General features: G+C 41.9%; 1 protein-coding gene across 3 annotated transcripts in view; it reads right to left on the bottom strand.

The window, feature by feature from the left end:
- The window catches only part of LOC119498273 (adenylate cyclase type 1-like), a 50,716-nt gene that overhangs the window by 18,114 nt on the left and 20,000 nt on the right, over positions 1-12,602 (bottom strand). For all 3 annotated transcript variants that reach the window (XM_037786965.1, XM_037786966.1, XM_037786968.1), the window contains exon 5: positions 541-668. In XM_037786965.1, the coding sequence (XP_037642893.1) occupies positions 541-668 (128 nt within the window). The remainder of the gene's footprint in view (positions 1-540; positions 669-12,602) is intronic.

The raw sequence follows: 12,602 nt of genomic DNA, 5'->3' as shown, positions 1-12,602 counted from the left end.
TTTGCTCGAAATAGACTAAAGAACAAAAAGACTGAGCATTTAAATTTAATCAGTGTTGAGGTAAAAGTCTAATCTTAATTAACAGGCTTCTAGTCAAGTCATGAAAGTTTCTGATTTAATCTTCTGCTGCATCTCAGTCCAAACTATGCAGGGTATGCGAGGACAACAAGCTCTTTCAAGCTCAATAAAAAAGCTGATTTTCTTTCTCCATTACAGCCTTTTTTTTCTCCTCTCAGCCAACTGTAGTTCTGCTCACTCAGATGTTCAGTGTTAGAATTCACTCACAGCACACATGGCTGATCAGGCTGCAGTTTGCTCTACTTGAAGGAAATCTCTCAGCATGGACTCGGTTAAAAAGAGAGTTTAGAATGGAATAAAGATTAAAGGAAAGATTTCTTCAGCTTCTACCGCTCCTATTAGAAAGACAATGGATGGACAGATGATGGTTTAATTTGTGTACACTAATAGAATAATACTTTATAATGTCACTATTATAAATTCATGTAATACTACTAAATACAATTAAATATGAACACTCACGTTATGGTGTCGATCATGTCCAGACCCATCTCTACACAGCAGTGGGCGTGGTCAGTCTTGGGTTGGGTCAGTCCGGAAACACAGTAGTAACAATCCCCCAGGATCTTAATCCTGCGACAGTGGTTCTCCTGCCAATCAAAAAAAAAAAGATTATGATTCCACATCTTCCACAGTGGGTTACCGCCGGTTCTGAAAAGTGAAGCCAATGCAGAAGTGCCTTAAACTTGCGTTCTTTCTAATATCCAGCAGGGGGCGACTCCTCTGGTTGCAAAAAGAAGTCTGATTGTATAGAAGTCTATGAGAAAATGAGCCTACTTCTCACTTGATTTATTACCTCAGTAAACATTGTAAACATGAGTTTATGGTCTCAATCGCTAGTTTCAAGTCTTCTTCAATACAGCATGATGTTCATTTAGTAAATTATGGTCCCATTTAGAGTCAAATAGACCATAAAGCAGGGTATGTTTTAGGACGTGGCTACCTTGTGATTGACAGGCTGCTACCACGGTGTTGTCGTATCTGGGAGTTGTCCGTGTTTTCGTCTTACAACTACAACCCTTTCACAGTGTGTTTTCAGTTCACGAAAGTTAAATATAACCTTTTTGGTTGCCTAAAAATGTCTTATTAAGCGATCGGTTGCACTTAGCTCCACCCTCTCGTGTCACTTGTGGTTGCAAAAAAACAAGGTGGCGACAGCCATAGTGGCAAACTTGAGGATTCCAAATGGCAGTCCACTAACCAATGGGTGACTTTACGGTGACTACGTCCACTTCTTGTATACAGTCTATGGTCTTCCTCCAAAAAGGATTAGCCAATCAGTAACAAACTCATCTTTACCTCTAGCCCTAGCAAATACAGCCTTTGCTATGCTCAGCTCAGTTAGTATTAAAGACATTGTAACAGAGTACCAAAAGGCATCAATGTTTCAGTTTAATCAAAGTTGCACCCGTGGTGTGTGAGAGCAGTGGTGTTTGAGTTAAACCATTCTGACATTTAATTATAGTTTATCCATTACACTGATCCATATCCACCAGTGTAATTTGTAAGTGTAGCTTCAAGCTATCCGTCGCCACAAAGTTCCAAGGTCGATTGAGTTTATGGTGCAGGAGTTATTATGGCCTTTCAAAATTACCTCTTATACTGTATTTATTCTATTCTATTTCATCCCTCAACATTTTAGCTATTAAGAAGAATGCTTTCTTCAGCAGGCGGTTAGCTTTGCTAAAATTCATTTATAATATCTTATATCTTATCTATATCTTTTTATTTATTTATATTTATTTATTCATATTTCACAGGGGGTAATGTGCTGGACTATTTCTTGGCCGGAAGCATAGACTGTATATAAGAAGTTGGCCATGTTGCCATGTTTTTTTCCTGCAACCAGAAGTGACACAAGAGGGTGGAGCTAAGTACAACCGAACGCTGAATAAGACATTTTTAGGCGATCAAAATGTTACAATTAACTTTCATGAACTGAAAACACACTGTGAAAGGGTTAAAGTTGTAAGAGGGGGTTAAATTTGTAAGTCAAAAGCACGGACAACTCCCAGACCGGACAACGCAGTGGTAGCGACCTGTCAATCACAAGGTAGCCCCGCCCTAAAGCATACCCTGTTATATAGTCTATTTGACTATAAATGGGACCATCATTTACTAAATGAACATCATGCTGTATTGAAGAAGACTTGAAACTAGCGATTGAGACCAAAAACTCATGTTTTACAATGTTTACTGAGGTAATAAATCAAGTGAGAAGTAGGGTCATTTTCTCATAGACTTCTATACAATCAGACTTCTTTTTGCAACCAGAGGAGTCGCCCCCTGCAAGTGCAAGTTTAAGGCACTTCTGCATTGGCCTCACTTTTCAGACTGGGAGATTGCCAACTGGCTGGGAGCAGGAAGTCCCTCTTTCTTCTTGTTAAAGCCAGCATATCAGTATGGCTAGGAAGTGGGGCTTAATGGATAAACTGTTGCTAGAAATAGCCTGATATTATTGGATTGGATTAGTGTTTTATGCCGGCGTGGTTGTTTGACAACATACATATAAAGACATGCCACTGGCAACACCTGCTGTAGTCCAAAATTACCAATCACAGAGACAGTTTAGGGCAACAGAGTTACAACCCAAAGACTTCATGTATAGGAGAAATTAATAAATATAGGATCACAATCTGAGAGACGGAGGCAGTCAGTAAAAGAAAAAAAGGCAGTTATACAACAACAGTTAGACAACATGTATGACGAAGCTGTGGATCTCAACATGGACTGATATTTGTGCTGCATGTTCATTATCCCATGCAAACTCTCGAGACTTTGAACTCAACACTGAAATGGTTCCCACAATGCAGCGCTAAATCAAAGGATCAGTCTCACTTTAGGGAATAAGGTGAGTCACTCTCTCACTCTTTAGGGACAATAAGCAGCGGCATGAAAAGGCGGCTTACAAATACAACCCATTATTAGAGGATATGAGCAACAGACAGAGATTTTACCAGGGAGACCGGGTTACTGTGGACGCCTTCTCATAACCCTTTATTGTTTCCATGGAGGCAATGGGATCACTCGCCATGCATGTGAGGAGCACTAAGACTCATAATTATGCACATCGGTGGGCACAAGACAAGACAGATGCTCTATTTTTAACATGCGAGCCATGTGAGTTTCGGGAAAGAGAAATGGCTAGGGCTTGTTAGCGGAGACTATTTGCCTCATGTAGCTTTACATGATGTGGTCATGCTTTCTGAGTGCTCAGTGGCATGGAGGCGCATGTGCTGTTCATGTAAAATAGAATCATAGACACAAAGGTACAAAAGAAAAAAAGCCCTCAGCATCAGTGAAATGAGGAAATACAGAGAGACGTATGTTCACTGTTTGAGCAGCTCTCTCTAGTTTTTCTGTGAAAAACATTTTCTGTTAAAATATTGTCCTGAATATTGAATAAAAGATTTAAATAATAACTATTGATCTCAAATGAGGATTCAAAATTATTTGAGATACAATAATTAGGTGCTTACATAATCACCAAAGGATAGTGTGTCAGTGTCACGTTTTTCCTCGCTGAGGCGTGAATATTACATGCGTGTATAAAGGTGCAGTACCGTAGCAGGGGGCAACAAAACCGCTCACTGAGGTTTAGGCAACAAAACCACTTAGTTAGGTATAGGAAAAACGTCATGGTTGGCCTTAAAATAAGTACGTAAACTAAGTATAATACGTACGGAAACAATATGACATAAGCACGGAAAATCTAGCTGGTGACGGGAGACTTTGGCCAATCACAAGTCATTTCAGAGAGAGAGCGTTCCTATTGAACGTTCCTATAGGCTGTGCTCCGGCTGATGGGCGGGGCTTGGTATTTCCTCAACTGATCTCAACATGGCTGCCGGGTCACAAACTTTCTCAATTTACACTACAAGATGTTTCTGAAAACATTTGAATCGAGAAATAGGCATTAGAGTAACATAATATTGATTCATATTTGATCAGCGCTGCCTAGTTTGACCGTTTGGTCGGAGTTCACGAGTGATTTACAGCTTGCTCTCATAGACACCAGCTTGGCTCTGATTGGTTGTTTTCATCCGGTTGGTGAAATCTTGCAAATGCCATTAGGAGCACCCGGAGGACACAGAGGCACATGATTTCTTTCAGATTACCTTTCTCATGCAGTACTGTCTGGATATAGTGACCGTTTTATAAAAAATAACATTTTTGAATCATATTTGCTCCAATTTTACCCACTGCTGCTTTACGTGTCATCTTATCTTTTCTTAAAATACTAAATTACAAACATATATGGTCAGTGAAGTGAGCCCAGTGATAAATTTTTTTAGATTTACTTCACTCCATCATACTCAAGATAACGTTAGTCCACTCTATCTATGTACACAGCACTAAGCAATATGAGTCCCACAGGTCATTAGGCTATTTGCTGTACTTTAAAATGTAAATTAGGTGTCCTCTAAACCGGATCTTAATCTATTTACTTGATGACACTTGTTGTTATCCTCTCCAGGTGTCTCTCATTTTCGTTTGACAATATTGTAACAAAGCCAATGAGGTCTATTTGGGGTTACTCAGGTCATGGAGGAGCAGTAACAGATGGGGCTATACTGTAACCAGGCATGGTTGAAGCTACAGGAAGCCGGGGAAAGCCCTGGTACTTACAGAGTCTCCTACTCTGTACTTTTCCTGTGCTAAGCTGCACTGTGAGGGCTTAGGGGCTGATTCAGTCCCAAGCAGGATTACCAACGTCATGTGACTGAAGCATTGTGGGCAATCTGGGTGGTCAAGATAGGTACAGTGTATTAGGGACAGGTAGAGTTTGACACCTATTCACAATTTCCATTAGAAAGGAAGAATAATTTCCTTTAAGATGACTATTTTGGATAATTTATTGTTCTCAGTAAGGCCGGAATATATTTATTACCAGGCACCTTACGTACAGTATACCCTCATGCTTGCAGAGATGCAAATGAGCAAACACTTCAGTGCGCACAGACAAAGAGAGGGAGACAAAAAGGGACACGGAGACAGGGAAGGGGAGCATTCAGTAAATGATTGTGAAGGAAACGATGAGCCAGCTGAGAGTAGCCGCAGTTCATTTCCTACAAGTCCCCGAAGGAGGGAGCGGTACACACCGTGCTTTGTCTTCCACACAAAGACAAAGATCAGTGCTGTGTACACATTATTGATGGGGCTAAAGATTAGGGTTTCCACTATAGCTTTGCTGGGTTGAAAGGACACGAGACAGAAGGTGTGTTTGCAGCTCTGAATCTGCCCTTTTCCTGCTTTTGAACATGCAGATTTATAGCGCTGAGTTGAAACACTTTTCTTAATTCTAATTACAAGCAATCACACTATTTTATGCATTTTATATCATTCAACAACATTTTCCAATCTACCTTGGCTTGAATTATTTCATGTCAACAGTTCATCAATATAGGCAGACAATGATTCATTGCAAGGGGCCCTCTCTGTTGGGCAAAATCTTTAAGAGTGCTCTCAACATTTCACCTGCACCACCGTCTCTGCCTGCATGCACAAGCAGCAACTGGATATTTCCCATTTTGTCACCCAGCTCCCTTATTGATTTGAGCTAATATGCAATAATTTATGTGCAACAACAAATGAATAATATATCAACACTTCCTCCACCCACCACAAACCGGTGGGTTGCAGCGAGCGGGTGTTGGAGATCTGTTAGGTAAACATATTAATATAGATTTATTTAACAGATATGACGGATACAACAAGCAACGAATGTTCAGCGGTCCCACAGTGTTTTATTTTCAAAGATGGCACTTCTTTTCTGAACATTTGATTGGAACTGGCGACAAGAAGCACTGTTTTCTCGGAACGATTAAAAGATTTAAAACTGGTTAAAATATATTTGGGCTGCTGTTAACATACTTTAGGATAGTGGTTCAATAATTCCTCCAAAATACCACATTAAGACACCAAGACCTTGAGGAACACCACAGAAAAAGCCATGCCGTGATTTGGTATAAAAAACCTTTGACATTTGGAGATTTCTGCAAGAATTGCATTTTTCGGTGATTGGATGGCGATCACTTCTGTTCTGGAAACTGCTCAGAAACCCCATTATTGTCAATCTACCTAGGAAAGCTATCCATCCTCTGAATGCACTAGGTCTCTAGTTTATGGGGCTAAAGTTTTATGAGGCTGTGATTATCCTAGAGGTCACAACACAACAGGTTTTATACAATGAGATCAAGTTTCAAAAAATGGTCTCACTACAATGAAATGGCTACTATGGGAACTAACATCATCACACATGAATACAATTTGGCTCATTGGATCCAGAGTCTCAGCTTTACAGTGATTTATGTAATTCCAAGACTGTTTAGGGACCCCAGTTTGCAGAAATATTATAACACACCTTTTTAGAATAGGCGAAAATAACACATTTATACTGCATGCCAAAAACCGCATGGTTTTGCCCACAACTGCATGTGATTATCATAAAGTGTCTGCAAAGGGGAGACTCCTTGGTACCCATAGAACCCATTTTCATTCACATATCTTGAGGTCAGAGGTCAAGGGACCACTTTGAAAATGGCCATGCCAGTTTCTCCTCGCCAAAATGTGGTCCAAATTTGGAGCGTTATTTAGCCTCCTTCGTGACAGCTAGTATGACTCCTTTAGGTTTTCTAGTTTCATATGATACCAGTAGCTTCACTCTAGCTCTAAAACTGAACCTTCTACAAGTCAGGACGTCTTGGCATCCGCTGCTTCAGTTTTGACCATCCTTCCACCAATTTATATTTGCTCACCGCAATGGCAACCATCATCATGATTTTTCTTTTTCTTGAAACAGAAGCATTTTTTTTTCTCTCGTACTCCTCCGTCAAGATCTCAAGCTGGCTTGTTTGGCTTGGGTTTTGCTTCAGTCCACAGTTTTTAGCACACAAGCGTCTGAGGGAAACTGCAGGACTTGACAGTGATCCTTGCACCTGCTCATGAGACAAACCCAAACAGGGTTATTTGAGCTGTGTTTACACCCAGACTTTAGATTCTGGCAGGCAGCTGTCACAGTGTGGGCAGTGAACAGTCCATGTGCCTAATTTAAGAATATTACATTTTTATTAGCATCCTGAGCAGTTGTAGGCTATTTGTTAGATTTTTCTTGGCGTAGAATTTTGCATTATATAAACCTGCAGATGTACAAATGATCACAACTACAAAGTAGTTGGAGCGGGGTTTTTTTAAGTTAACTTTTTTTGCAGAAGTGTACTTTCCTTGGGAATATAATTGTTTTCAGTTCAGTTTCTTCCGCTGTTTTGGGAATCTTTAGTTTCTCACAAAGAGATTACAATTGAAATTGCACCATCTCACGACTTACTCACGACTATAGGAGTCTTTACTTTGCCAGTTCTGTTTGTGTTTAAACACGGGATAATAGTTCTGATTGTCAGATATGCTTGGGTCTCTTCAAAATAGTGGAAAAAAGTAAACTTGGGATACAAACATGGCAATGAATGATGTGAACTTCACGCATTGTACATGTTATGCAGGCTATTCTGTAAGCCTTCACACTCATATGTGTGTGTGAATGAAAAGGAAACTCTGACTTGTCGAGGAAGTAAGAGGCAGTAGATGGATACATCATCGAGCCATCCTAAATATGGAAACACGAGAGAGGAAGAGAGCGCGGAGAACCACGGGGCATAAAAGACACAGTTGAGGGAAGTAGGCTGCTGCATGTCAATCAAAAAGCTGAGAAACAAGGAGCGGAGGAGTCTTAAAGCTGTGATGCAGGGAGGTGTTGCGAGAGGAGAGAAAAGAGAGACGAGAAAATGAAAAGCTTTGTGAAACTCTGCCATGGAAACAGCGACGGCACGCGCGCGCATACACTCGCATGCACAAAAAGCACATCCAGTCCAGAGCTATTAATGTTATATAGCATCACACAACAACAATAAATTAATCACAGAGTCCCTCTCACAACAGAAGCTGTTGTTTCGGGTGGCGGACAGACTGTTGGAAACGCAGCCAGGGAGAGGAAGTGTTTATAGAGTGACCAGTTGGTGTGTTAATTTACATTCTTGTTATCCCACTTTGAAATAAATTTCCTTCTTCTATTACTTTCTTTAAAAGACAAATATTTAAAAACTGGCAGATTAAACGCCATGTTTCTGCTTACAGTCAAGTTCAAACCACTTCTACTGTAAACTCCAGTGCCAGTGTGCTGTTATATTTTCACTATTTCGTCAAAAACCCAGTAGTTTGGGTAGGGATACCGTTTCAAAGCTTTCATGAGATGTCTGCGCCCCTCGTCTTCGGTCTCAGCGGTACAGTCGGCAGATTCTCAGCCCGGTGGTGAAGAGTTATAATTACTCCCAGCTTGTGTTCTTGTGGGTGGTGGGAATCAAATGGCAAATACTGGTCAGTGTGAGTGGGTTTACTGTAAATATCAATTTCCAAGCTATACCCCCTTACTTATTTTGGCACAGTCCAAGACGATTGTTTTTTTATGCCTCCTAATGTAAATTTGATGCTGCTGTCCACTGAGTTGCTGAGCTTCTAAAAATCGTACCAGGTGTTATCAACATTGAAACCAAAAGCTACTGTTGGTACAGTGAAACAATTCACTCTCCACCTCCTCCGTATCGATATTTGCAATGGGCAGCTGTAAATTATCAGCTTGCTTTTACTGGTTGGGAATGCTCTTATACTTGTGGTAGGTTGTCATGAGGCAAAGATTGATAAGGGCATACACTTCATAAATATTGTTACGACCAAATTTAAAATCCAAACCATGACCAGTGACCTGCGTTTTTTGCTTTATTCCATCTATTACTGACTGTTAGCTTATCAGGTTAATACAACACATTGGTGGGTAGACTGTCTTTCCCTCTGGGCATTGCATATTTGCTTGTAGGGCTGACCCGAATGCTTCAAAACTTAAAAAAACATATATATATAAGTATGTTATAATAATGTATAAATCCCCAAATATTATTTTATTTATATATATATAATTATTATTAGTTATTTTCTGATGGATATCGCTGTTTGTTGTGTGTAGAAGTGCGTGTGAGTACAGTAGTGTGGCAGCGGTGTTGTCCCGGGCACTGAAACGGTGGAGATGGAGACAGACAGACAGACAGAAGAACATGTCTGCCTGCTGAAAACCTTTGAATATTACTCACCAAAGATTCAAAGGCCCAAAAAATGGTATTTGGGACAGCACTAAACACATCTCCAAAGACCCCTATGTTAAAATGCCCGACTTAACAGCAGAAATGAACATGTTTACAGCCTTTGGTACGGAGGGTGAATTTTTATACAACTCATTTGTTTGCGCAGACCAGATCCACTCCTTCCATTCCCTGTCTTTCACAATAAAAGTCCTAGACATATAATATTTTCAGGCGAGTATTTAGCATTTTTGTGTCATTTATTTGTTGCCCCCCCCCCCCCCGTGTGTAAAGGCCTTTAGGTTGTGTCGTCACTGCTAAGATGGCGGCGGACGGAGCCACCCACTTTGAGCTTCACAACGGCTCTTCAGAAACCTATGAGTGATGTCACAGAGACTATGTCCATATTTTATACAGTCTATGCACATGACATTAAAATGCGCAGACTATTGGCACAGTCAGAGAGAGAGAAAATTTCTCAGAGTTGCACTAATCAATATTTTCACATTAAAAAACAGGACTCTGAATAAATGCTAATGTTGCTCCATGTCTGCTGGACGTGTAACTAACTGTTTAGTTTGTTTAAACACAACTTTATAAAGAGATAACATGTCAGTGTTTTGTTTACAGCTTGTTCTCTGCTGCATACAACTGAGAATATAGGAGGAGGAGAAAGATTTTGATAGTTTACATTGAAGTTGAGTGAATCATAGCCTGTCTCTTTGGCACAGGATGCAGTAAACAGAAATAGTACATTCCTTTTGTGAGCATCAGTAATGATTGATATGGAGATGAGGTTGAAAAGTGGCAAACTGTTCCTAAACGCTCAAACACAAAAATGTCTATTTTTATCTAATGCCTAAGATTAAGTGTGAAACGTGATGATGTGTCATATTCAGAAGTTTGTTAGCTACCTGAGGTTAAAAGGCTTATCTTCATTTATGTAAAAACAAATTGGCTGGATGGCTTGAGGAGAGGAGAGGAAGGGAGAGGAGAGGAGAGGAGAGGAAGGGAGAAGAGAAGAGGAGAGGAGAGGAGAGGAGAGGAGAGGAGAGGAGAGGAGATGAAGGGAGAATAGAGGAGAGGAGAGGAAGGGAGAAGAGAGGAGAGGAGGGGAGAGGAGATGAAGGGAGAAGAGAGGAGAGGAAGGGAGAGGAGATGAAGGGAGAAGACAGGAGAGGAAGGGAGAGGAGATGAAGGGAGAAGAGAGGAGAGGAAGGGAGAGGAGATGAAGGGAGAAGACAGGAGAGGAAGGGAGAGGAAAGGAGAGAGGAGGAAAGGATAGGTGAGGAGAGGAGATAAAGAGAGAGGAAAGGAGAGGACAGGAGAGGAGAGGAGAGGACAGGAGATGAGGGGAGAGGAGAGGAAGGGAGAAGAGGAGATGAGAGGAGAGAGGAGGAGAGGAGATAAAGAGAGAGGAAAGGAGAGGACGGGAGAGGAGGGGAGAGGAGAGGAAGGGAGAAGAGAAGAGAGGAGGGGAGAGGATATGAAGGAAGGGAGAAGAGAGGAGAGGAGAGGAGATGAAGGGAGAAGAGAGGAGAGGAGATGACGGGAGAGGAGATGAAGGGAGAAGAGAGGAGAGGAAAGGAGAGAGGATGAGAGGATGAGAGGAGAGGAGAGGAGAGGAGAGGAGAGGAGAGGAGAGGAGATGAAGGGAGAATAGAGGAGAGGAGAGGAAGGGAGAAGAGAGGAGAGGAGGGGAGAGGAGATGAAGGGAGAAGAGAGGAGAGGAAGGGAGAGGAGATGAAGGGAGAAGACAGGAGAGGAAGGGAGAGGAGATGAAGGGAGAAGAGAGGAGAGGAAGGGAGAGGAGATGAAGGGAGAAGACAGGAGAGGAAGGGAGAGGAAAGGAGAGAGGAGGAAAGGATAGGTGAGGAGAGGAGATAAAGAGAGAGGAAAGGAGAGGACAGGAGAGGAGAGGAGAGGACAGGAGATGAGGGGAGAGGAGAGGAAGGGAGAAGAGGAGATGAGAGGAGAGAGGAGGAGAGGAGATAAAGAGAGAGGAAAGGAGAGGACGGGAGAGGAGGGGAGAGGAGAGGAAGGGAGAAGAGAAGAGAGGAGGGGAGAGGATATGAAGGAAGGGAGAAGAGAGGAGAGGAGAGGAGATGAAGGGAGAAGAGAGGAGAGGAGATGACGGGAGAGGAGATGAAGGGAGAAGAGAGGAGAGGAAAGGAGAGAGGATGAGAGGATGAGAGGAGAGGAGAGGAGAGGAGAGGAGAGGATACTTTGTCCACTACAGCAACACTTTAGGAGTACACTGCGTTCCTGGCCCACTTCCCATGCAGCTTGACAAGTCCAAAGAGTGGACAGGTGGTGTGGGGATGATGCTGGAATGGTATCATGAGATGATGCCCAGTGGCCATGTGGCATCGCCCGCTCTTCGTATGGAACGAGAAGAGTCTGCGTGCCCACAGTGACCACGGCTATGAGTCACTGGCACTGCCACTTCCTGCCAGAGTGGATCAGAATGAGTGGGGCTTTGGGTCAGGGCAAGGCTAGAACATTTGATGACAAGCTTCATGGCCGGGGTCAGCCTCTCAGTGTAACATGATACTCCCAGCTATAGCAGCCAAGCGGAGATCAGACCAATCTAGTGCTTTTTAACTCAAAGAACAAGACGGCTCCAATCACAACAGCAAGAAAATTGCCGTAGCTCCAAGATTGCATTTCTTCTGGCCAAACTAAAAGTGAAAATGTATCATTGAAGCTAAATGAATTGTAGCATCTTCGAAATGAAGGGGGAAAAAAAGCTTGAATTAAAGTGCATCGACTTGTTGACATGACATGACTTATAAATGAGAGTGTGTGTGTATTATAATGCATGGAATCATCTTGTTTTGGCTAATAGCATCTCAGGGCAAAATGCAACTTTCAGTAGGATAAAGACAGACTGCAGCTGTCATGCAAAACAGCCAGAGCCAGGTAAAGCAACTGATCCAAGACTAATTGGAAAGGCAATGACAATTATTTGACAATAACAAGTCAAATGAGAGACGCTCTCTTTTTAGTCGGTTCTAATTTTGTGCGTGTAAACAAACAAAGTTAAAAATAGAAGCTCCCAACGCGGCCAAGTAAAACCTTCTATGAAAGCAAAAAAAGGGTTAGTTGTAATCCTGTGGATTATTGGATTTGACAAGGGCATGTGCCTAGTGTAAGTAATAGAGGCCAGATTACATGTAGATAAGGATGTGGCAGGGTGATCTGCAGGGGCTCAACCTTCTCTCACCAAACAAATATGTGTCAGCCAAATTCAGAGTGTCGGAAAAGAAGCGATGTCGTACCTTTTTCTGGAGACGTGTTTGATTCTGATTAGCACAATTTCAAAGTAAAAGCATGTCAAGGTACCTTAGGTATTTTGATTAAAAGTATTTTCTAACACCATCACTGATAGCATCCCAT

Source organism: Sebastes umbrosus, chromosome 12 (assembly GCF_015220745.1).
Source record: "Sebastes umbrosus isolate fSebUmb1 chromosome 12, fSebUmb1.pri, whole genome shotgun sequence".
Lineage (NCBI taxonomy): Eukaryota > Metazoa > Chordata > Actinopteri > Perciformes > Sebastidae > Sebastes > Sebastes umbrosus.
Note: the sequence above shows the minus strand (reverse complement) of the source record. Positions and strands in the feature narration are given on the sequence as shown.